Here is a 26,018-nt window from a genome sequence, read left to right as displayed (position 1 = left end):
CCGCTCTTTCACTTTTTTTCTTTTTCTTTTTTTTTTTTTCTTTTTTTTTTTTTTTTTTTTTTTCTATTATTACTCGGTATGATGACGAACGATAATGAAAATAATGCCGTCATTCAATATTGTACATTATATGAAAAATATATACATTGTTGGAAAACGTGGTAGCCTCGTTGTAACGCCTGTTTTTTGTTTTGTTACTTTTCAGGCACAAAAGTTATTGAATTTTTAAGTAAAGCATCGTTGAGAGGTTGTGCGAAAACTGGTCTTGAAAAAAAAAAAACAAAAAAAAATAAATCAGCTACGATAGAACAATAGAGACGTTTACGTGCCGCTGTACCTCTCGTGTTAATCGAGTACGAGTGTATGTTAAAGATACATACTGTTAAAGATGCATACCACTGTTGAATAAATTGTTGCAAAAGGAGTAAACACTTTCAGTTATTTTTTTACTTGTCAACACCGCTGTTTTCAATATTATACGATATTTTTTTTCTTTTTTCTTTCTTTCAATTAACTTGAAATTTATTAACACGTTAACTAATTTTTTAATTTTTTTCGAAAAAATTTTTTTCAATAACTGGTGTAACGATTAACACGCTGAATGTTTTAGCAAAAATTAAAATACCGACTCAATAACTTTTAACACGTAACGGTTTGCGAAAGATTGTTATTACCTAACAAATGTTCATATTTTTCCAACAGTGTTATATATACACGATATTTATTTCAAATTGCTTTTTCCGTTTGGTCTAAACCATCGTCATGATAATATATATCGTACATGAATATTATAACACCCACACTTAACTGAACTTTAACAGCAGCTTTAGCCAAATACAAACACAAAAAGCTAATGCAACTTTTGAATAAAAGTACTTTTTTTGCATTTGGTAGTAAATAACATATTTAATACACGAGTAGTGCTACGTGCATTAGCTTAAAAATAAAACAAAAACAAAAAAAAAACTAAACACATTACAAAAACGATCGAAAACAGTCTTCCAGTCTCTTTACAGTTACATTTTATGCTGATAGATGTAGAAGTAAATTTTTTTTGTTCATACAAAAATGTACGTACATTTTCATCGAAGCGTCATTTTTATTCACATTACATCATGAAATGCAGTTATTAAAAAGAGTATATTTAAAAACAGTAATATTTCGTTCTAGACGCTTGGAAGAAAAAATCAATGCTGTAGCTAATTCATTGAAAGAAAACAAGTATCGCGCGGGCGGGTAAGAAAGTCCCCGAGTGTAACAGTGAAATTAAACAAAAAAAAATGTTATACGAACATTACAAGTAATCATCAATCACCACCACATTCCACCAGCATTACCAAAAAAAAAATAATAATCATAAAAGTTATAACCCGATGTTTATGTAACGTTTCACCAACACTCTGTCATTAACTAAATATAGTGGTCTAATAATTACACATGTGAGTGTACACACATACATGACTGTGTAAAACAATAATATTCAACATGACAATTTTAAAGAAACAGATATATTTCGTTTTAGACGATTGGGAGATAAAATCAATGCCGTGTCTAATTCATTGAATGAAAACAAGTACCGCGTGGGGTAAGATAATCCCCGGTGTACGAGAATTCAAGCTTTTTTGTTTTCCTATAAATTATCACGTTAACAAAGTCTTACCTTTTTTTTTTTATTTTAATGCTTTAACGTTTTCCCTTTTTGACGAAGAGTTGATTAAAAAACAATGTAAAAGTGTTGATTAAAATGTCAGAGTAATTGTTAAAATGTCTTGATTGTTCGAAAATAAAAAACGTAGAAATCTGGCGGAATTCTTTTTGAGATCGACAGGACGGTTGTAGAATTTTTCAACGCCAAGATTTCTACCATACAAGCTTTTCCCTTTTACTTTTTAATCCCTTAATTGAAGAGAAAACTAGAGGTGGATTTATAAAGTGGACCATTACTTGTTGTACCAAAGAAGGCACGATCGAAACAACAAAAAATACCTACTCATTGAATTTCATTCAAAAATCTTCTTGTTAATCTTAAATCTTTATAGTCAAATTTAAAATGTATTTTCTCAAATAAATGTTTTTTGAATTTTTATCATTACGTTGAAAAAAAAAATACCACGTAAATCTCTATGTGACGACCTTGCCTTGATAAAAGAGACAACATAATTGTTACATATATTATATTTGTAGTGGTGTTCCTTGGTTTGTGTTTATCATTAACATGTCGCCATCAGGATGTGTTGAGAGAGTAAGATTTTTGTGCGATTTGACGCTATATTAATATGCAATACTTTTACTTTTTGTCACGTAACAAAATAAATGTACAATCCTATAGAAGCAGTAATAATAACAATCATACCCTGATTACGTCTGGCGTGTGAGTACACATATAAATGTATGTGCGCGTGTGTTGTTACAGCAGTGCGAGTTCGGCCTCGCGAAGATTATCCTTGGGCTTGCCTCTGAGGCACACGGGACAGGCCTCCTTTGAATCCTCTGACGACGACCAAAAAAACCCGTCAGGCTCCCCCACGTCCCCTACAGCAGCTCCCGCTATACCCGCGGCAGTAGGTTCCTCCACTAGGTAAGTGAATCAAGTGACTTTTCTTACCTCTTGTGTAAAATTATACAAAATCAATGAAAAAAAAAAAAAAAAAAAAAAAAAAAAGAGAACCTCGTTATGAAACGCGTTTTGCGCTATATACGTAAGAAATCACTCGCTCGCAAAAAAACAAAAAAAAATGGTAGAAAAAGTCACGCAAAAAGCCTCGCGGGAGAGCTATGCCAAGGTGCGTTGGTGTGCCAACAAATTGTTCGTTCCCTTGAAGCGCACAAAAAGTAAAAAAAGAAAGAAAAAAAAGAAAATAAAATTGTAATGTATTTTCAAAGGGGTCAGTACCTGCTGAAGCGGCGGATGCTGTTCAAATGGGGGGTGCGGGGGAGCGAAGCCGGATGTTTTACGTGGCCGCGAGGCCTCGCGGTCGGCCCCGACAACTCGATCGTCGTGGCCGACAGCTCGAATCACCGTGTCCAGGTGGGTAAATCACCACGCAATTCCGCCAATTTCGACTCAAACGCACGGACACATAATTTGTTTACAGATGTGCATATATATGTATATCATACAATACAAATGGTATGAATGTAACAACAAATGTGTCGTGATGTTTGACCGTATATGCATATAATGCGTGTGTGTGTGGGGACACCTAATCTGTTGTGATTGCACTGAACAGGTGTTCGACGCTAACGGGAACTTCGTAAGAGAGATCGGATCGTATGGTAGTGGCCAGGGCCAATTCGATTGTTTGGCCGGGGTCGCGGTGAACCGTATCGGGCAGTTCATCATTGCGGACCGGTACAACCACCGTATCCAGGTGTTCGACCCGTCGGGCCGCTTCCTTCGCTCGTTCGGCTACCAAGGAAGCTCAGACGGAAAATTCAACTACCCGTGGGGAATAACCACGGACGCGCTGGGCTTCATCTACGTCTGCGACAAGGAGAACCACAGAGTCCAGGTCTTCCAGTCAGATGGAACGTTCGGTGCGTATCATCCTCCCTTTGTCTCCGTTAAAACGATCTATTAAAATAAAACTACTTCCTATATCTCTTCCTTTTTTTTCTTTTTCAACTCGCAATTGGGGTGATTATACGATCGATCCCTCCAACTTTTTTCCTCGTCTAGCTGTACGTTTTCCTAAAAGTTAGAAAAATACATACTTTGTGCTTCATTTCATTTTGTTTCCAATAATACACAATTTTGGGATCTGTCCGGTTTCTTTAACGAAATTCACACTCATACCCGACCGAGCTTCGTTGAAAGATTCCTGTAATTTGTGTACATTATATTCCTCAAAGTGAAAAAAAAAAAAAATAAATAAATAAATCTCGATGTTGTGGCCCAAACAGTTGGCAAAATCGGCAGCTGCGGTTCTGGGCGGGGCCAACTCGAGCACCCGCACTACATCGCCGTGAGCAGTACGAACCGTGTCATCGTCAGCGACAGCAACAACCATCGCATCCAAATATTCGACGTTAACGGGCGCGTCCAGAAGATCATAGGCTCCGAGGGTGCCGACCCGGGCCAGTTCAAGTTCCCACGTGGCGTCGCGGTCGACGACCAAGGCTACATCGTCGTCGCCGACTCGGGCAACAACCGCATACAGATCTTCACGCCCGAGGGTGCCTTCCTCCACTCGTTCGGCGAGTGGGGTTGCGCTGACGGCCAGTTCAAGGGCATCGAGGGCATTGCCGTCACCTCGGCCGGCAACATCTTGGTCTGCGATCGCGAGAACCACCGAGTTCAAGTCTTTTGAGCTCCCCTCTCTCTCTCTCTCTCTCTCTTTCTCTCTTTCTTCGCGACCGGGATTTCTTCATTGTCGTCTCTCCGTCGCGATTGTTATTTATTCTTACTATTTTGTTGATCGCCAGTGCCTATCATTATACAACTATACTCGTTCTCGTCAAAGGGGGCTTTGGCCCATCACCTCTGCCGATCTCGTGTGCCTCAAGTATATACATGCATCGCTATACTCTTGTACTGCAACAATATGATGTTTTCGCGAGAAGGAGTGTATACGAGGTGGAAAGTGTTTTATCGATTGTACTTTTAGGAAAATTTTACGAGGGACGAGCGGAAGGATATCATACATGTAGATATACGTATTGTAAACAAATCTTGTATTTTATGCTCTGTTGTTTGAAACAGGAGGTATTTCTTTTTTTTTTCTATAATTATAAGCCCTCCTTTTATCTTTTATCAACTATTACTACTACTGTTTAGAAAAAAAAAAAAAAAAATTGTTATTTAATTACGTTTTATTGCGATAAAGAAAATTGAAATTGGATTATATAAATTATACGAGGGGTAGGTTTTTGTTTTTCGACTATTGGGATTGGATTATTTATCAAACGAAATGTGGAAAATCAAGGACGCCACGAAGCGCCTCAGGAGCGACAATGATAACAATAAACAAGTAACTTAATTTTATTTGTACTTGAGGATGACGACTATCGTTTGTACTGTTTGTATGCTTTAAATAAATCGTTGCGGAAAAACATGTATTTTATTTTAATATTGAATGTTCGTTCTTACCTTTTCCAGCATCCATGTGAAGTCGTAAAAAATTCATCAGCAGCAGAGATAATCGAGGATGGAGAAGTACTGGGATGGTTGAAGCAAAAAATAAATGAGTCAATAAATATATAATTTATTAAATGCAATGATGAAATGGTGTAACAATGGGGGGCGCTGGACGAGTGGCGATACTCATGTGGCGCAACTGTAATTGATTAATTAATTCGTAAAGTAATTAATTAATTATGAGCGAAAAATCGGGTTACGGCCGGAGATAAATTGGCTCGTACCCACGTCCACGATACCCCCCGGATCGGAAATATATAGATAAAATATTTTCGTTATTTACAATATTAGTTCAAACGTTAGTCGTTAAATAAATATATAAATAAGTAAATAAATAATAAATAGTAGTAGAGTACTTTTTTTTTTTTTTTTACTTTTATTTTCTTTTTTTTTCTTCGTTCTTTAATAATATTACGTCTTTAGTTAATTTGATGAATTAATTTTTTTTTTAATGAACAGTTTACGCTTGCGATAATAAAAATATTAAAAGAGATAGAGCGTTGGTACTCGTATTTTTATGTATATATTTATATTAGTTACTCGCACTATAGAAATTAGCGCATACGTATTATCAAGTGATTTCATGACCGCACGCCTAGATGTTCGCGTCGACATTCGACTTTTTTTTTTATTTATACAGATTTTCCCTTTTTAACCGCTCGTTTTCCTCATGCGGAGGAGGTTCGCCCCTTTAAGGGCTTACAATTTTTTCTTCCCTCAATTTAGTATACATTTTTACACAAATTATTTACCACTCAATGTTTTACACTTGAAAGAATGTTTGTTTGGGAAAGTCGACGCAAAGGGGTGGCGAACATTCGATGCAGAAAGTGTCGAAATCGTCGCTGCATAAAAAAAGTTTGTCGTGTATTATACTTTATTTCAATTTCTCTCCTGACGTATGTCTATGTGTATACATCACTTGCACATCTCGTTGAGAAAATCCTCGAGTACAAAAAGGAAACAGATACGGAGGTAAGCGTGTCTACAAGTTTTTTTTTTCTCTCTAAAATACATGTTTCAAACTTTTTTTATGCGTATTATTCTCGCCGTTTTTGCACCTTGGAATCCTTCATACGAAAAAAGTGCGCGAGGCTTTTCTCGTCTCTTCGACTTTTTTTACCTTTGTTTCATCGTAAGGTTGGCTCCATGAGCTATTTTTTCATTTTTTTTATTTTTCAACGAGAGACGGAACCAGACGCAAGCGGACGGACAAGCGGATGTGAAGGGGTTCGCAACGACGAGTTTATTTATTCATTTACTTTTACACCCTTGCTCAGTTTTTTTTATTTTACATCATGTTTCATGAAAATATCACAATCTCGTTTTACAACGTATTTTTTTTTTTTTTTTTAATTTTTTTTTTTTTTTTTTTTCGTAGATTTTCAGCGCTGATGCGAGCCCATAATTGGGACAAGTGACGATTTCGACGCTCCGCAACGACCACGAGTCACATTTTATGCGCACCTATTACTTAAAAATTAAATCATCGGAAACTGGGCGTTGGAGATTTAAATTCTAGTTCGGATTATCAATTATTTTCCCCTTCTGCTCTGCTGCTGCGATTCGAAGAAATAGTGTGTAAATATAGTCGATCTCTACGCATATAATTTGTTTTCCCTCGCTACCTAAGATTCCTCTCTCTGGCTCTAAAATGCAAAGTTTACTTGAAAAGATGAAATACTCGTTCGCCTCCATTTGTCCTCCCGTTTATCACTTTTCTCATAACAATCGCGCCTCGATCGTCCTCTCTCTATTATTACATCCGTCTCGCCTTTGTGTTTTCGCATTTCCTTTCTCAGTTTTCCTCCATTAAGTAGCTTTAAGTGTACGTTATAGAAGTGGAGAGGTAATAAAATCTGATCTCTGGTCTATAAGTAGAGTAAATTCACGTAATTATTAATTAAAGTGGCAGCAATTAGGCCATGCGGCTTCTATGTCGTCGGCTTTGACTCTTGGCTTTCTCAAGTGTAGATTTAAAAATTTCCTTATTTTCAATCGGTCAAAGTGACTATTAAGAATTACGCGTCTTCGAAGCGCCTATAGTAGCAATTTTTTTTTTTTTTTTTTTTTCCTCGTTTACATTTTCAATATAACGAATGGACTTGTAGAACTCTCATTTCTCTCTGGCTTATCACTTCTAGCTTTTTTTCACTAAGCGTAAGGATAATGAGTTTTATTTACGAAAAAAACTATATTTTTATACTTTTTTTTTGTGTCACCGTTTATTTATCTTTTCTATCTTCATTTCCTTCTTTTTCTCTATATATATATATTTATTTATTTCCACGCTAACTGAGCACGAGTCTAGTTTCGGCCCGTAATCGAAAAATACTGCGTTATAATTATTTATCATTCATATAAATCTCGGAAAGATGACGGTATTTGCTTTATAATTTTTAATAGTAAAAATCGGGCTTAGTTTACACTTTTTTCCTAAAAGCCATACGTGCTCTAGCTGCGAATGGCGTCACGTATACGCGAGATTCAATAAATTTCGTAAGTGAACGTCGTACGTAATTTTTTTTGTTTTTAAGTAAAATTCATAATATATACAAATTTCAAATTAATTGGATGCATTATGTGTGCATTCAAACAAAATTTTTGTTACAAAAGCTTGTGAAGGTTAAACGGGGTCATTCGCAGCTCCAGAACGGAAAAATTGGCCAGCCTCTCCTATATGTTATTTCAAGTTGCTATATCTCATTGTTAGATTCTTAATCGTGTAATAAGCAAAAATATGAATATTAGTTTGTATTTGATAATAGTAACTATGCCTTTACTCATCTCTTATTTTCTTTTCAAGTTTATATTAATATAGGATCGAAGTTGATCGATTAATTTATTAACAATGATTGAAAATTTCTTTACTTACGCTTACCCTCGCTCTCCTGTCATCTCTTATGTAAAATTTTTAAAAATCTTTCTCACTACCTCGCGCTCTCTATATTTTTTTTATTTTTATTTTTTTTTATTTATTATTTTTTTTTTTTTTTCAATTCAAACAATTCGTTCATGCTCGTTCTCACATTCTTTTTTTGTTATTATGCACAATATAAACTAATAAAATCTTTAAGCTTACTGGCATGAAAATGCTCGTTGGAATTGACTCATGTGTACATATTATTACAGTTTTTTTTTTTTTTTTTTTTTTTTCAAGCCTCTACACCTCGTGTTACATCTGTTTCAGACGATGGGGGGAAAAAAAATCAAAACTACAGCAATTTCGTAAGTTTGTCAATCGTAATCCGCCACATAACCAGGACGAATTTAACTACCGCGAGGGATGAGTAACTGGAGCCAATAAAAATAATTCGTTAGGAGCCGGCATTGCCAAAAAATTCCGTCAAATCATCTTGACTTGCTGCCAGATTACTTCCGGCCTCGGGAAGAGTCTTCACAATTTTTTACCCCCTCTCGTACAGGCGGCCGAAAAAAAAAAAAATCCGTGACATTGATCTATGAAAATAAATTTTCGTTGCAAGCTCTTCCAATTCGCGGAATTGAGGAGGAGGGGTGTTACCAAATGAAAATTGATCGGTTCGAGTGTATCTCGGGATTCCGTTTGATATACGCGAATCGTAGAAATTTTATATGAGTTGCGTTAAGTTGCATTCAAAATAATCAGAAATTTTTTGCCCGATTTGTCAACTTTAATTAAATTAAATATTTGAAACAAAAAAAAAAAAAAAAAAAAAAAAAAAGCGAAAAGAAACAAATCTTCGTAGTCTTCACTTGATTCTCGGGAGTAAAAACCGACGTAAACACGAGGGTGTACGTAACTCCTCAAATTTTTTCCCTCATCCTGCCCATTTGCCCGGCCAGTTCCTCGTTTTTGCCCTCCATCGACTTATCCTCAACCGCACGACTCTCGCGCCCATCTCACCCTCGCGACGTGGCCAGAACAATATACTTTCTTGGATCACCATTGATTTATCACAATATAAATTACCTTCTTCCGAAACCAACGGGATCGCGAGGCTCTCGGCTGATGTGCCAAACCGTAAATTCCCTCCTCGCGAAATCTCAGCTGTACGTACAAATGCTTTTTTTTTTTTTTTCTCTCTAATAATCAATCACGAGCTTTCTCCTTTGTAGCGTATGTGCTAATGTACTTTTGTTCATTCACGATCCCTGATTTTTTTTTTTGTTTTTTTTTTTTGTTTATAAAGTCTCCAAGTGGAGGCGAAAATCTAGCGCTTAAAGTTTTTGCGCCTAAAGTAAATTTTTCCTCATTTATTTCACTTTTGGTAAGCTACGTATTGAAAATCTCTGTACAAGACTCCGAAACCTCTTCCTCCTCTCGCAGCTCATCCGGTCCACCCTTACATTAACTATTATTAAAAAGTTGCCCCGAAAACACGCTTTTTCGTTACACGTGACTTTAGAGCACACGTCTGGCTTCCTCCCTCGCCGTTCCAACGCGACTCGACTTGTCTGGGAGCGCTTATTTATTATTATTAAATTTTTTTTTTTCATATTGATTGCAAAAATATCGGAAAACTCGTAAATTTTTTTTTTTACGTGTATATACTTGACGCGAGTGCGTTTATATGATTTATAAAATGGTTTCTCGTTTTTTTTATTTTTTTTCTAAAGCTCGTTACTCTATATCTTTATACACTCTGTCCTTCCTTCTAACCTTAAGATGCAATATGTATAACTTTTGTTGAACTTGCGAAGAGACCTCATTTTACGAGGATGAAGAAAAAAAAAAAAGACTTAATTATGTTTATTTCGTTAGAATCAAGATTTTACAATGTACACTTGTCACCCACTCTCGTATTTATGTAAGTAAGAGGCGTATCATCTCTATGGACCGATGTAAAAATCGTAAGTTAAAATTCTGCTACTATTAAAAGTATCAAGCGCATAAATGCTACGACTCCTTTTATGAAAGTTTTCAATTTTACCATACGTCATGCACAAGTGATAAATGCACGTGAGATATCGAAAATTATTTCAGACTCATGTATCCGTGTCGTCGTACTGCACTGTACAAAAGCAACTTGTACGAAAAAATTTGTCTAAAAGTTTTGCTACGTCCTTTCGCCGATGAGCAATTAAATCGTAGTTACTTTATTCTTCCTTCGATACATGAGAAGCCCGCAAACGCAAAATATCCAGCCTCTGTCGAAAATTTGTGTACAAAGAACTTGTTTTCAGTGCCCGCTCGCTTAGCACCAATTTTTCGGACGCTCCATTTAATCTCGGGATGCCAAAGTAATAAAAAATACAAGCAACTTGGACGATTTGCGAAACAAAGTGGTTCACTTGTTTCCAGTCTCGTACGGTTTTTTATTGCACTTTTGCAACTTCGGAAAAATAAACACTTTTCAGCAGCTCTTTGGTATTACTTTTTTTCCAAGTACTTTGAGCCACGTGAACACATGGGTCTCATGCGCCGTATGAATTTAAAATGAAAACTCTATATCAATCCAATTTTCACACACTCGGTTCTGTACAATTTTCGTAATCTTAATTCTATAAAATCTCTCGAGACGAACGTATAAAAACAATGCTATTATTATTATTATTAATATTTTTTTTTCTAGTTTCTCCACTCAAGAGAAAACCACCCCATACATCAGGCACAACCTCGTAACAAAGTAATAATGAATCGTGCAGGTATAAATTACTCTTTAAATTCAACAATCGAACAATGTAAACGTCAAATTACACGCTAATTAACAATTAAACTATGCATCATATAAAATACCAACTGCTCGCTAACAATCGTCTGGACGTAAAAAACGAATGCATCACACTTACAAATGATAAAACACGACATTTTGCCTTTTCTGTAAGAATATCACTACACGCAAAGAAAAAACAAGTGTGTGTCAAGTCTTTCGACGACACAAAAAGTAGAAAAAAAAAAAAGAAAAAAAAAAACGTTTTGTCTTTCACATCGATTATCTTACAAACGTATTTTGAACACACTCGTTCGACTTGGATGTTACGCGACGTCAAGTGCCCTCGGCGCGATGTTTCTTCTCTTCACAGATCAAACTGCTCTTTGAAACATTTTTGACAAAAGCTACGAATCGGTTTTTCTTCGTCGCGTCACTTCCGTTCAAAGGGATGCGTCTTCGCACAGTATACAAATTACCTTTACTAAAATCGACTCCGCAAACCGAGCGACGACTGTAGTCGATTTTTTTCCACTCAACCAAAAAAAGAAAAGTCGAACCAAAGCAAAAGAAAAATCTGGCGACTCGCTCGCAATTATTTACACCGTAGCTCGCGGGAATAAAAAGAAAAAAGAAAGAAAAAAAACGATCGCGGCTTTGTTCCGCCCCAAGTCACTAAATTTGTCAGGTACTTGAATTACGCTTTTTTTTTTGTAAGTTTTATCATTATCCGCCTCGCCGACGAGGGTGCGAGAGTTTATTAGCTCGACGCGCGCCTGTTGGCTCGGTTGGGACTAACTACTTGAAGGATAATCGTGTAAAGAGTGACACCTACCGAAATTCCCTTTCACTCGACCCTCCCACCTTTGACGAAGGAGGAGGAAAAGAGTATAGGAACGTAGAAGACGAAGTAAGGGAGAAAAGTGTAATATATGACGTAGGTACTCTAGTGTCGTACGACAACATATATGGTCATACTACCGTCGTGCACGTGTGTATTGTTTTTTTTTTTTTTTTTTTTTTTTTTCCTTTTTTGTTTTAATCCGTATAAAAAAGTTACTATCCTCAAAAGTGCGGTCGATCTATCGGTTTTATCGCTTTATAGAAAAATACGAAGAGAAGAAAAAGTCGAAAATGATACGAGAAACAAAAGACTCATCCCTTTGATTAAAGCGGATCAATAAATAATGATACGAGCGCACATATTACGTCAACGTCGATGTTGATGTTTTCCAAGCTCAGCTATATTTATGTAATATTCGTTTCACCTATACAAACGCGCTGCTGCAGCAAAATACAAGGTACTCGAGCTAAAGCGCGATATAACTCGTTTAGTCGTTTTCATATAATATAATAAATTTATACAACGTTTCACGAGAGAAAGAGAGAGAAGATACGTTTAGTTGCAGTGATTGAAATTCAAGTGCGAGATAATGTTTGATCCTAATCAGTCTATTATTTATTTATTTATTTTTTTATTTTTCATTATAACCATTATTTGTTCTCTAGCGAGAATCGCGCGACTGCCGATCGATGGAAATAATTTACCCACGGATCGTATGAAAAAAAAAAATGGACCAATCAGCCCGAATTCGTAAACGAAATGAAGACGAACAATGGGGAGTATACGGAACAAGCGAGTGGGTATATATATATATATATAAAAAGACGGAAAAAGATCGAAAGAGAGAGAGAAAAGAGACGCATGGATTAGCGGTCCAAGCTGGGCCATCGGTCGACCGCAGCTGCTCGAGGATGACGCTGGTGGTGATCTCCGGTGGTAGCCGCATCATTGTGCCGGTGCAGGCAGTTAACTAGGAGGTGGTCGGCTCGGCTGCCAAGCTGGCACCTGGGCTAGATGAGCGCGAGCTTGGGGGGACAGCAGCCACCCTGGAAGTGGCACCCGGCGCCTGCCTCCCGCTCCCGTTTGCGACGGCCCTGGCGTTCTGCAGTCTGAAACGCACACGCGTAGATACATACATATGCATGACCGTGCCAACCTCCATGTGTGAAAAATACAAGAGCCCACCTATTATGGGAGGAGGAGGAGAAACTTTTGGGGTCCACCGGCTCGTGAGAGATGGATCAAACTGCTCCGGCTTTATTCTCGGCGCATTTCATGGTTTTTTTTTCGTTCGGATCGCGGAAGAGCTTTTCGTGACGCGCGCGGGAGAATTTATGCTGCACTTAGGGAGACGGAGCTCGGATTTCAAAATCAAATTTTCCCATTTATCTCTAGTGGAAGGTGGAATGTTAATTTTCCTTTTCAGCGGAGCGGGGGGGTTTCCTGTAAACAATTTCCGGGAGCTCGACCTCAATTTTCTCCGTTGCGATCGTTTATGTGGAAAAAAAAAAAAAAAAAAAAAAAAAAAAACACGAGAGGGGGAGGGAAAGAGCATCCAAAATTATTCGAAAGCCCGGGATGTTCCAATATCGCCGACCGTAGCACTTCTCTGATTACGCAAAGTGACGAAATATGAAAGCCCGAAAGTGTGCCGCGCCGCAGATACACAAAATCGAATAACCTTTTTTTTTTTTTTTTTCATTTGCTCCGCGATGTGCCTGCAACAGAGGAACGAGTATTTTTTTTTTTTTCTTCTTCCGATGTAAAACACGAGAGATTGCTATCGTCCTCTTGTTATTACCCAGAGTTCGGTGCGACGCGAAAAAACGCGACGTGAAATTACCTATTAATATTTTCTTTGGCAAACAAAACGCAGCCGAGTCTTTTATTTATTTATTAAAAAAAAAACATGCAGCTCCCGGAATGATACGTCAAAAACGTATGTGTACGTGCCGGCATGAGTTTCGATAAAAAGCGAATCAAGCATAATTTGTTCTTCGTTTCCGATACAGCTTTTATTCTTCCCCTCGTATACTCGCGCGTTTTATGTTTCGTGCTCACCGCCGGTGCTGGAGAGAGAGGGAGAGAAATGAGGGATGGAACGTAATTTTAAGCGCCACGCGATACGTGACTTTCGACTACTACGTATACACTATCCGCTCTCGTATCTATCTTCCTCCCCCGTGTGTTTCCATTCGGTTTTACATTAGTATTTTTATTATTCCTCGCTCTCCTATTCTATATACGTGTACTCTATTTTTTTTTTGTTCCTCCTCCGATATTTGCGTGGTCTTGTATTTGTCTTGGAGATTGAATTTTTATCTTTTTTTTTTTTTTTTTTTGTTTCTTCACTAGAGGGTATGGGGCGTGCAATTTTCTACATTGAAACGTGCAGCAAAGTGATGTTACTTACCGGTCGCGAGTCGTCCCACGACAGGCCGCTTTGTTAGAAAGGAAGCAAGGAACATTAGTATTTGTCAATGTCAAGTCAATTTTATTAGCTTGTGAGTTTTTTCTCTCATCTTTGAACTTTCAATTTTCAGTGTGTCTACATGCACGAGTGTACATGTATATAAAAAAAAATAAAATAAAATAACGGAGCCCCAAATCGAGGTAATTTCCTCGAAAATTGCTCCCACGGAGCGTAACAACTGGTCATTGCTTTTTTTTTTCTGGAGCGGCCAACCCAGCAAACGAGGATGGAATAAAAACGAAAAAAAAAGAGAAGAAGAAGACAACTCACTTGATTTTCGATTGGCGCATAAACTGCTGGATCGTGCGAGCGGCCTGGTGCGCCTTCTGCTGGTTCGCCGCCTGTTGTCGCGCGCTGCCGGCCGGACCCGGTCTCGCCCGGTAATTCCTGTAGTTGCTCTGTATCACCAGCGCGGCTTTTGTCGCTTGCCTGGAACATTGGACCATAAATAATTGCTCTCCGTCTCCTTGTCAGTTCAAAACATCAAAGGAGACACGCAAGCGATTGTCCGACCAACACCCGGCATAGATCTACTTAAATTAGGGCTTCGAAGCCTCGTCTTTTACTACTTTTTTGTACATACACGGAAAAGGAGAGAGTTAGATGGGGCAGGAGGGGGGGGGGGTCAAGTTGCATAATGAACAGTGTCATTTAATATTCCGTGCGAAAGAAAGCGTCCGAGATCTCCAGGTCGAGGAGCTCTCAAACGGGAAGGAGGAGCGAAAACTCGAGGCAGTCCGAAATGCAACGGAGGAGGGAAGAGGGCAAAAAGACATCAAGAGGTCGTACACGGGGGAGGGGTGGGGAGAGAGACAAGTAGCCCATCTTTCTCTCTCTCTCTCTCTTTCCCTGAGCGTTTCATTTCGCGCAACAACGGCCGCGACGGATCCCCGACGTCTCGCGCGGAGCTCGGAAGGTGCACCCAAAGTCGTATTAATTTAATGCCAGCTTAATTCCGTATTCGGCGCGTCGCGCGACGAGCAAGTCGTCTTCGCCGGGGGTATAAGGAAGGAAGGAAGGCCGGAGGAAGAGGAGGGCCACCCGCAAAGTTTCCGAATTATTTACGATGGCAATTAAAAGTTCAACGCTGTCGCTCCGGTCAGGGAGGGCATACATATACACCTACAGCCTACGGGGGCAAGCCGGAGGACACAGAAAGAACGAGGATGAGCCGAGCTGCGACGGTCGGATCGTTAAGTTGGCCTGTACCTACGTACGTAATCGTGACTTATTTCGGAACGAGACCGCCGAGACTCTACCTTCATTCGAATAACTGATGATCGAGCCCCTCCCCCCATTGGCCACGTGTATTAAATACCACGGACTCTGCTCTCGATTCCAAGCTTCAGGGAGCTTTTTCGCTAGGACGGGGTCACTTGGGCTTCTTTTCTAATCAAAGGAAACGGGAAGGTAGTTGAAAAAGCTCGGACACTACATACTCAATCATACATCGCGGATCATCATTTAACTCGTTGCTCGGAGTAACTATACTACCCCCTGCACTTTGGGGGTGATTTTCGTACCCCATGTATTTGATTTTTATAAACAAAAATAAAACGTGACATTTGTACATGTGCGACGAGCTCACCTGTTGTACGCGTACTGCTTGTGCCGCCTGTAAAACTGCTGTATGATGACCGCGGCGTTCCTCTTGAGCTCCTCTTGCCTCTGCCTGCCCTTGTAGTTGCGGTACGCCTTCTGTATCATGCGAGCCGCGTGGTACAACTCCCGCTGCTCCCGGTCCGAGAGGGTCAGCCGACTGAGGTCTGCCTCGCCACCCCCGGGGTCAGAGTCGCAGGCAGCGGATAGCCCATCGGTGCCCCCGGTGAGGGTGGCTGACGAGTCATCGTCGTCGTTGCGGTGGGCGAGGGCCGCGCTGCCGATGACCTTGTCGGTGGAGCAACTGCTGCCGACGGAGCTCGCCGAGCCGACGCCGCTATCGAGCTCGAGCTGCAGCTGGAGAAAGTCGCAAAAGTCCGCCGTGGTCGGGGGTGGCGAGGGCGAGTCCGGGGTCAAGCAGCTGCTGCTGTTCGACGGCGAGGACGGCGAGGCTTCGGCGTCGGCGTCGCTCACTGAAGCCGCGCCACCGCCGCACTCGCGGTACGAGTCGAACAGCTCGCCGGTGTCCAGGGGCTGCGGTCGATTACCCAAGGATTAGTCTATTTTTTTTTTTTTTTTTTTTTTTCGCGACTGATTTATAGGACGTGCATTCGCGGGCGTGTGAGTCCATCCAAAGGTGTGCAGGGTTAAAAGTACGGGTGAGTGTAAAGGAGGCGTGCTCTGTTATTTTTAACGACGCAGCGTAACTCACGCGCCCTTGTTCGACTGGTGGGCATGCACTTTATGCGCTGTCGTTTACCGGCAGGGGCGTGTATACAATTGAATGAAGACACGCGAAAAATGTTTGTATATGAAAACAAAACTTTGTCTCACCATCTGTTCCATGAGGGCGGCATCGAGCGGCGTTGGCGGCGGGGAAGGCGAGCGGGGATCGCACTGTTCCCGCTTGATCCTCTCGGGTAGGGCGGCTATTATTTGCTCGGCCAAGGTCAGGACCCTCGCGTCCTCCTCCCCTGCAAGCAACGAGTCGCAGCCAAGTTTGAACAACATACGTTTTTTTGTTTTTTTTTACTTTTGTTTTTACTTTTCCATCAAAATCCACACGAAATCGAGGAAGGACAGTGGGAGGGAAATCACAGCCAGGGGGTGGCTTCGTCTCAGCGAGGTGAGAGAGCCATACAACACGCATCACAAACATTGCCACACTTATTTTTCATTCCAATTTTTTATTGTAATTTCGTTGCAACGGTCATCTCTCTGTGCCGTTTGTAAATTGGCGTAGTCGTTGCCTCTCCGATGTTTGCTGGACTCGTCCACTTCCGTGCGTATATAGTTACTGTGAATGCAAGTGTTTAAGAAAATCAATACTCTTTTAGTGCTGCATCCGCTGGATCTTCTCACTTTGTGTACGTGTGCTGCTGTACAGCTGCGTAAAACGTGGACATCTAATTAAATCACATCGAATGCTTGTATGGACACGGATAAGGAAACAATCTCATATTATTTAAAAAAAAAAAAAAAACAATGTCTCAACATTTTAAACAAAACGCAATGCAACAATAAAGTCTAGTGTGCGTGTGTGCCATAGGTAAATAAGACAAAAGCACACCAAGTATACATAATTATAGTGGCAATAGCGCGGGCGTGGAACAAAAAGAGGCGGTAAGAAACTCCTCTCGTGGTAAATCCTCGATTGACTCGTATCTGGCTATGCAGGAACGTTCTGTTGTAGTTACATGTATACGTACATCCAACGCTGTATATGTATGCATCGAGATCGGGGACAGGAAGGTAGAAACAGGGGGCCGCGTACAGCTGACCGTAACTTGAATACCAGAGCCGTTTCTCAGTGGTGGCCGTGTGTACACATAATATGTATGTGTATATGTATATGCAATCAAAGGGGAGATACGTAGACTACGCTGTGTCACGCGCGAGAGTACGTGTACACATCAATCAATGCTAAGTCCAAGACATGATACAAGTGTATAGAGCTTACACACCAAAGGCCAAGCAACACCAAACCAATGTACAGTTACAGGTATATATATATATAAATCTACGTATATGTTATATGTATATTCTGCTTCCCCGTTGCTGCTTCGTGTACAGTGTACGTGCAATGCACGCGTGTTAATCACATCGAGCTGATATAATATAGGATTTGCAATCACACGCGTTAAATTAACCAAAGGCTCGCTTGTGTACGCGCGTGCCGAATCAGGCCTACTTATCGTCTTCCTTCTCGATTGGCTTATTGCTCGTTCCTTTCTTTTGTTTCGTTTTCAGTTTAACGATCGAAGACTTCGAGGGTACAGGTACACAATAGTGAGTATTGCAATCGAGAGAGAAAAAAAAAAAAAAAAAAAAAAGAATAAGGTGATACAAACATCAACGACATCGAAAAACACGCGCAAAAAGTTCGTGCAGTTGTAAAATAGAGCACCGTGAGGGAGTTTAGTAGTTTGGAAAGATACACAGCTATGTGTTACACGCACAGGCAACAGCGATAGGCATAAAAAAAAAAAATTCACTAAATGCTTAATAAACGAGGGGATGGAGATTGAGGTACGGACCTACGGACTCCGAAGGGCTTGGGGTGCTTTCCATGCCGAGGCCTAACGACGAATCGTCGTCCTGCAACAGCTCCATATTGTCCAGGAGCGGCGAACCACCTGCACAGTTTGTTCGTTTGTTTGTTTCTTTTTGTTTTTAGCTTTTATTTTTACTTTTTGTCGTTGCCAAAACAAAACAAATCATTTACTTTCAAATTGGCTCGTGGTTACTTGTAACAAGCTCTCCACTAACAATATTCCATTTTTTTTGAGCTAAAATTGTAGTTTTGTTAAAAATCAAAGGAAAAGGTCCGTGTAAACATTTAATCGATGACTTTGTAATATATGGTGCTACTTTTACCAATCTCTTGTACAAACTAATTACTAGTAGCAATGAAAAATATCTACATGATTAAACGTTATTGAAAAGAATAATAAAAACATGGGTTTTTCGGTGTTGTCACGTTTATAAATATTCACTGGAAATTAGCAGTTTCTTACCAACTAGGATTTAGAAAGAAAAAAAAAAAAAAAAAAAAAAAAGACTAAAACACCCATACGGTAACACCGAAGTTATTTGGTAAAGTACACATTAAAAAGGGGGTAAAAAAAGACGACGAAGGAAAAAATACAACAACGGAAAGAGATAAAAGTGAAAAGGGTTGTCATGTAAATATACGTATGCGAGTTCGAAAAAAAAAAAGAAGAAAAAAAAAAAAAAAGAAATAGTGATGATAAAAAGCGAGACACTAACAGAGAGCGAGATCGAGTCCGCTGTCCTGGGAGGGCCTCCTGGGACTGGGACTGGCCGGCTTCAAGAAAAGTCCCTCGTCCTGCCTGCGAGCCTCGAGCAGATTCAGCTCCTCGGCGATGTCGGCGTGCCCATTCTCCGCCGCCAGCTCCGTCGCGCTTCTGCTCCGGCAATCCCGCACCCGGAGCGCCATCGCGTTCCACCTGCGATCCACACAAGCACCGGCTATTTAGCTTTCAAGCTCCACCATCGATGTCCCTGCCTCGTTCGTCGGACGGGGTGTTAAATAGGGGTCGAATTTTCGTGTTTGACTACCCCCTGCCCGGTGACTGAACCCTTTTTTTTTGGCTCCCTGCAGTGTTATTTACACCCCTCCTCCCCCCCTTTTAATTGTCAATTATTTGAACACTCGCGTCTAAAGTTCGATGTGTGACGGAATCTCTCTTTGTGCCACCCTCCTTTAACGAGTAGGCAAATATGTTAAAGAAAAAAATTCGCCCAAAAGGTGAAAAAAATAATTCCCCTAGTTGAGCTAAGGTGTTGAAATTTTTTTAACTTTATAAATGAAAATCATTGCCTCGACCACGGTACTTTGCAATAATAATGAAAAAAAAAGGGCGTATAATGTTGGGGCATCAAAAATGTTTGCACTTGTTGCGGGCGAAGCTATAGTTGGCTAATTTCCACGGCGAGCAGCTCCGTACAATGTGCACACTCGTGCCGCGCGCGTGCAGAGAAAAAAAAAAAAAAAAAAAAAAAAAAAAAAAGTTTAGGGTGACTGTGCAGTCTTCACCGCGTGTCCCGAGCATTATCGAGTTAATAACGTTTCAATTTACTTGCCCCTCGGCCGTATGCACCAAAAATAGACCACACACACGCCAACTCTACAATATACAACGTAATGTATATTGGCTGCACAAAATAAACACCGAGTCTGATAACGTCGATCTCGCTTGTTATGCGTTTGCGTGAGTAGGAAACGCTCGTGTACCCCGTGATGTAATTTAGCCCGTGACAAGGCGCGTTTCGGATAAATACCGAGAGTTTCGTACGCCATAATCAGACACGCGCCCCTGACGGGGTGTATATAAACACCCCAAAGTTGTACCTTACGTATACGACAACGGATGTTATTTCTCGGTGATGACTCGCGATGGGGTTTATTGGTGTAGTGGTAACGCACGAAACCGTGTTAAATGAAGACTCACCGATAGAGTATCCTGGCGGTGTCGGCGTGGCCAGCGGCGCAGGCCCAGGCGAGGGGCGTGAGGCCAGCCGAGTCCTGGCGCAGAGCGTCAACCTCGGCGTCGAGGACGCGGCTGGGGTTCTCGGCGCTCCAGTGGAGCAGGGCGCAGGCCAGCCGCGAGTAGCCCAGGCCCGCGGCTAGGTGCAGCAGCGTCGGGCCCCCGGACTGCAAGGGCTCAGCGCTCGATCGCCACGGCCTCACCGTTGCGTCCTACAAGAGGGGTTTTTTTTTTTTTTTTTTTTTTTTTTTTTTCTTTGCTCTAGAAATCACGTCTTGGTTGTTCGTTCTGATGGTCTATCATTGCATTGCTCACTACTCGCTACTTATTACTTTTAAATACTATTTAAAATACTATTTACAAGCAAACAAACTAATTGAGGTAAAAAAAGCATGATGCCTTAAGGTGTATATTTGACAAATTTGTGGTAAACTTAAAATATTCTCATGCACGTCTCTCTATATTGTGCATGACAAAGCTGAGTGTCTTAATTAATACGAAAGGTGATTGAATAGATGGATGGGAGAATGTTGAGACAAAATGAAATTTTCTTGTGACTATGAGTATTTTTTTTTTTGTTTTTTTCTACGCAACTGTACGTGTATTAAGTGGGTACGTACACGAGGCCTCGAACATGCAGGAATTTTACAGGAAAGTTCTCCATGTACTCTCCAGGATAACAGTTGGTAATATGTATACATCGTGAAATTTTTCATGGCCCAAGTGTATATATTAAATAATAGCGGTAGCACTGATGCGAAAGGACTGTAGAAATGAAAAAAAAAGAGGTAAAAAAAGAATAGATTGAAATCAACAGTGTATGATGAGTATAATAAAAATATGTAGAGATAGAGATAGAGAAAATATAAGAGATTAAAAGAGAGAAATAGCAGGCTGTAAGATGTTGCTGTAGCAATAGGTATTCTTACTGATAATTGCGTAAACGACCGAAGGGAGGATGATCGGTATGGAAAATATACTGAGACGTATGGCTTATTTATCGGCCAGTCGGTCGGGCGTCTGCAACGACAACTCCAATAGGACGGTCGTTTGGGGATTTCACAAACCAGGCCTGGAGAGTACACGCGCAGGACTGGCTCTCATGTGAAATAACACGACTGGGTCTGTCGATTTCACAGGGATCCCTGTACACACAGACTTTTCGTCACGGGCCTTTGCCTCTTTTTTTTTTTTTCACATATATTTAGGTGTAAGTGTGCGACAATGATGATGCTAACGTGCGTACGATCATCGTAAACCACATCGACATTGCCAACATCAGCTACAACGGGGGCCACCCCTTCGATACCCGAACTGCCCTCTGTCCCGCTGTTTATTACACGGCTGTGGCACTTATACTCGACCCAGAAAGTTACCATAGCCTGAAGAAAGGTAAGCCAACCATGAAATCTCGCGTTTTATTAAATTTTTGCACGTCCGTATTGTACAATGCATCGCGTGAAATGAAACGTTGATGGATGATCGAATGGATGAAGTATATTTATACAGGTAAACATCGACACAACATATACAATAAATAAATATACACACAAATATTTGAAAAACAACACCAACATTGTTAATATTGTATAATACATGTGTAAACAAAGGACATTTATATATACTATAGTATAGACAACGAAAGGAAAAGAAGAAGAAGAAGAGAAAAAAAAAAAAGAAAGTTGATAAACAACACCAAAATAATGCAAGAGTCGACAAAGGTAGTAATATATACACATAGAGAGTAGGGAAAAGAGAGAGAGAGTGTCGGGCATCAAGGGGTCAACGCACACCGATAACGATATAATATCATAACACCCATTGTTCGACACACATGTGATATTGTGAAAAACAGTGTGAAACGTACCTGGCAGTAGGCCACGAGCCTCTCCTCGAGTTGGGCGGCGGGCGAGGGTGGCCCGGGCCCCTGTAGCCTCGTCTCGACGTCGGCCAGCCGGTCGAGCAGGGCTTTCTCGGGATTGGGCTCGCTCGGGGGTGGCCTGCGGTACTCGAAGGCCACGCTGTCCGAGACGACGAAGCCGTCGCAGGCCACCTGCAGCGAGGCCAGTCCGGCCGCGTGAGCCGGACAACGGCAGCGCAGCACTCCGGGCTGCACCAGGCACGCCTCGACCGGCTCGTTGTCGAACAGCACCGAGTACGACTGAGAGCCGCTGTTACCGGTCCACGGGCCCGCCACCAACACCTGACGACGACCCCATCATTTTATTTTCTTCCATCCCTTCCATCATTCCCATTGAGTCTCCGTTAATAACGGAGCTCTTGTAAACAGAGCCGTAACTCTAGCTCCGCGTCATGCTTACGGGTTATCAGTTTGTAAATTCTTACCCCCCTTTCCTTTGGTACACGTTGCTATATATGCTTAATTATGATTATTACCATCAAGTGGGTATAATATATCACCCGTGGGGAGAGAATTGAAATTCACAAAGTTCACGAGATACGCGTGTTGTGCGTATTTCATTCGGAGATGGCCGATGCAAATGGGCCATAAACTTTGGTCTTTTATATTTATGGGTGTAACTTATAACTCTGAAAATTATTCCATACAAGTATTTGCCGATCGATGTGGAAAATCACGTGCGGTTTTTGAAGAAAAGGTGTGGGGGGGAAAAAAAACGACCTCCAGCTATGAAGATTCAACGGGAAATGACAAATTGGCAAAGGTCGCGGTGGGGCTAAAACTGTAACAAATGGCCCTCGGCACGGAAAGAAAGTCGAAAACGCCCTCGCCACTTTAACGATATTAACGAGGCCGTTAATCACCGGCTTGCCGATAATTACCCCTTCCTTTACCCCCGGACGGCTGCTGACTAATGCGCGTATTACGGTCTTGTAAATTGTTTTCTCGCGCCACATCCCCCCCGCAACAAAAGTGTATGCGCGACGAGACCCGTGTAATTAATAGCGACTTTTTTTTGATTGTGCAAGCGTCGTATTGTTTGGGCTGAGGAAAAATATGGGCCCCCCCGTATTTCATCCCACCCGCACAAAGACCGACCTTGACGCCGCCCTCCGTGTAGCTCCACTCGGGACTGTACTCGGCGATGCGGGCCGCGCTCGTCTGCCGGCAGTGCCCGTCCCGCCCCGGCTCGGCGATCCTCGGGTCTTCGGGCTTATCGGGCTGCTCGGGCTCAAAGTCGTGGAGCTCGGGCAGGTCGCTGAACATGTCGAAGACGTCGAGGTTGACGAGCACGTCGTCCGACGAGTCGATAAAGTCCATCGGGTCGATCATGCTGTTGTCGGCGGGGGAGGGAGACGGCGACGGGTGGACCATGTTGGCCGAGAGGGTCCGTTGGATGTCCTCCTGGCTGCACAGCTCCAACGACTCGGCAAAGTCCGAAGCCGCGCAATTGCCAGCCCCTTGCGCCCCGCCCACCACCTGGGACCCACAGTCGGCGACTATACCGCTGCTCCTGAGAATTACACCCATGATATTACAAAGATCCGCCCAAGATGCATACACGTACGTGAATGCGCATATATGTACCCGTGGCTACTGCCATCCTTGGAGTCAATGTCGTGTTGCTGGCTCTGCTGCTCGTGGTCGATGCTCGCCTGCTGCTGAACGATGCCCCTCTGCTGCTGTTGGTGTTGTTGTTGTTGTTGGTGTTGGTGGTGGTGGTGGTGTTGGTCCTGGTGCATGTCCACCTGCTGGTTCTGGGCTTGGGCGCACTGCTGTTGTTGCTGGTGGTGGTAAGGCTGGCTGTTGAGAATGAGGAGGCCACCGCCGCCCTGGATCTGCTGCAAACTTAATACTAGAGGAGCCGGCTGCTGTTGGCCCGGAGTGCTAGTCGAGTGGGAATGTCTCGAGTAAACCCGCGGAGTCGTCGAGGCCGTCGTGCTCGGCTGTTGACCTCCGGTAGTCGAGGAGACCTGCGTATATTATAGTACGCGTATAATATACGCGCGAGAGGCTTTCATCTACTGCTACGAAAACTACCACTACTTTTCCAACAGTTGCTGCCAGAGCTCGGGGGGTGGGGGGGGTGCGAGTCAAAGGGAAACTGGAGGATGGTGTACCTGATTGTCGGGGGTGAGCCTCCGTGGGGCGAGTTGGGCAGCAGTGCTCGAGCCGGCCGACGAGGCGCGCTGCTGCCTGTCCAACAGTTGGGAGACTATCATGTCGACCGGGTGGGGCTGGTGTTGTTGTTGCTGGTGGTGATGGTGGAGTTGGCCGTTGGCGGGCTGCTCGGGCTCCTCGCTCCCGAGGAACATGGGCCGCAGTTGGGAGGCGAGCTCGTCGCGCGTCCACTCCTTTTTGTCGGGTGGCAAGGCCAGGCACGGGGGCAGGGCGGCCAGTTTCGCGTCACCATCCGGGTACGGCACGTTCAGGTAATGGACGAGCACAACATCCGGGTTCTGGAGGAGCCAGTAGCAGCGCCGATGAAACGTCGGCAGGATCGCCGAGTGCACGTAGCAGCCGTATATGCACTCCACGCCCTGGACCTGCTCATCGTAAATATACACGTTTTGGATGCTGTTTTTTATTTTATTACAGGAAATAAAGTAATTGGAACGGGGAGTAAAAAAATGCAAAGATAGAAAGGGGGGGGTGGTATAATGCACGGGAAACATCATCTAATTTTAGTAGGTTAACCCGAAGGGAGAGACTTTCTGTAGGACAACAGGATATTTCAAGTCCGAGAATCTCGGCTGGCTTGTGCGCGTAATCGAGTTCGATTTTATGCTAATGCCGAATTACGTAGTCCAAACATTTCATATAACTTTGGCCGGCTCCTTCTTTCTTCCTCCCTTTCTTCGTTGCTTTCTTTCGAGATATTATTTCAGCTAACCCCCTGTGTATCGGTGTATTATACTTACCAAGAGAGAAACTTTTGATTAACTCGAGATAAGCGTTTGAACCAACAAAAAACGCGATAGAGCTCGAGCTTCCATACATGTATATTTCAGCTCACACGAATCTCGGGATCGGGTTTACTCTCTGGGATCAAGTGTATACGGAGGAAGGGTGAAAAGTCACCTTTAGCTTCATGTGGTCCTCCCTCGTGGTTTTCCCGTCCTTTCGCTTCTTCCAGCAGTACCCGTCTCGCCGATAGCGAACCTTTTTCCTCGAGTAGAGCAGCATCGAGCCGCTCCTCGGTCTCACCTTCACCTCCCGGCTCTGCCATTCCGCGTGCCTCTGGAAGCTTATCAGTATCGCCGCGATCTCCTGCAAAAAAAAAATACTCATCGAATTGACGCGTGTCCCAACGAAAGCTGCACCAAAAAGATACGCGCTTTGAATAGGGACGGGTCCTTATTATTTTCCTATATTTTTATTATGAGCTTAACGGCGTGTTGTAGCGAAAGTAATCGAAGCAAACAATTTCTGGGGCAATTATCTCGATTTTCGCAGACGCACTCGAGCCCCTGGCAGTGGTCACCCGAACAACACACACTCGAGCCGGCTCGACGAGAGAAAATCCATAGCGGCCTAAGATTCCGCTTGGCGGGCGATTGCTCGAGTAGAGGCTAATGAAATTACGACCCCGTGCACGTGTATTCTCACCCCGTGAGTCTGTACGGGGCTTCGAGTACCTGGGGTAAGTACTTAAAGGAATGCAGTGAATTATTTTCCACGATGGAAGTCGGATTTTTTTTTTTTTCATTTGGAACACAAGTGCTCATCGTCAACGCGACTTTTTTGGATAAGCATACAGTGGTTCTTCTCTCTAGTTTGACGAAGGTGGTAGTATGCAGTGTTTCGTAAAAAAAAAAAAAAAAAAATTGCGTGGCGCCGTAAAACTTTTAAAATCCCCGTCCTCCGAGCTGAAACGCGGTTTTAAACAAAAGCCGGGAA

At 42.2% G+C, this 26,018-nt stretch overlaps 2 protein-coding genes across 10 annotated transcripts in view; one reads left to right on the top strand and one right to left on the bottom strand.

Annotated features, from left to right (window-relative positions):
- tn (tripartite motif containing protein thin) overlaps window positions 1–5,052 on the top strand; it is a 154,800-nt gene extending 149,748 nt beyond the window's left edge. For 4 of the 9 annotated variants that reach the window (XR_016293354.1, XR_016293352.1, XR_016293353.1 and 1 more), the window contains one exon: window positions 2,414–2,503. Coding sequence is in view for 3 of the 9 variants with exons in the window: in XM_014352135.2 (XP_014207621.2) it covers window positions 1,171–1,236; window positions 1,523–1,585; window positions 2,414–2,578; window positions 2,884–3,028; window positions 3,231–3,537; window positions 3,904–4,310 (1,153 nt within the window). In the remaining 6 variants the exon portion in view is untranslated. Of the gene's footprint in view, window positions 1–205; window positions 430–1,170; window positions 1,237–1,522; window positions 1,586–2,413; window positions 2,579–2,883; window positions 3,029–3,230; window positions 3,538–3,903 lie in introns of those variants that run through there. The other 5 variants (XM_014352135.2, XM_014352140.2, XM_014352141.2 and 2 more) reach the window with 5 other exon arrangements.
- Window positions 5,053–11,317: 6,265 nt separating this feature from the next.
- Camta (Calmodulin-binding transcription activator) overlaps window positions 11,318–26,018 on the bottom strand; it is a 46,158-nt gene continuing 31,457 nt past the window's right edge. Inside the window, exons 4-15 of the mRNA XM_089596181.1 lie at window positions 25,200–25,388; window positions 24,239–24,664; window positions 23,706–24,091; window positions 23,217–23,631; window positions 22,065–22,400; window positions 20,162–20,409; window positions 18,957–19,156; window positions 18,224–18,322; window positions 16,521–16,660; window positions 15,676–16,220; window positions 14,358–14,516; window positions 11,318–12,723 (exon numbers count right to left, since the gene is read on the bottom strand). Of these exons, the coding sequence (XP_089452307.1) occupies window positions 12,585–12,723; window positions 14,358–14,516; window positions 15,676–16,220; window positions 16,521–16,660; window positions 18,224–18,322; window positions 18,957–19,156; window positions 20,162–20,409; window positions 22,065–22,400; window positions 23,217–23,631; window positions 23,706–24,091; window positions 24,239–24,664; window positions 25,200–25,388 (3,282 nt within the window). The 3' untranslated portion in view covers window positions 11,318–12,584. The remainder of the gene's footprint in view (window positions 12,724–14,357; window positions 14,517–15,675; window positions 16,221–16,520; window positions 16,661–18,223; window positions 18,323–18,956; window positions 19,157–20,161; window positions 20,410–22,064; window positions 22,401–23,216; window positions 23,632–23,705; window positions 24,092–24,238; window positions 24,665–25,199; window positions 25,389–26,018) is intronic.

Source organism: Copidosoma floridanum, unplaced genomic scaffold (assembly GCF_036245765.1).
Source record: "Copidosoma floridanum isolate Cflo_tuat_1 unplaced genomic scaffold, Cflo_Japanese_pri ptg000030l, whole genome shotgun sequence".
Taxonomy (NCBI): Eukaryota; Metazoa; Arthropoda; class Insecta; order Hymenoptera; family Encyrtidae; genus Copidosoma; species Copidosoma floridanum.
Note: the sequence above shows the minus strand (reverse complement) of the source record. Positions and strands in the feature narration are given on the sequence as shown.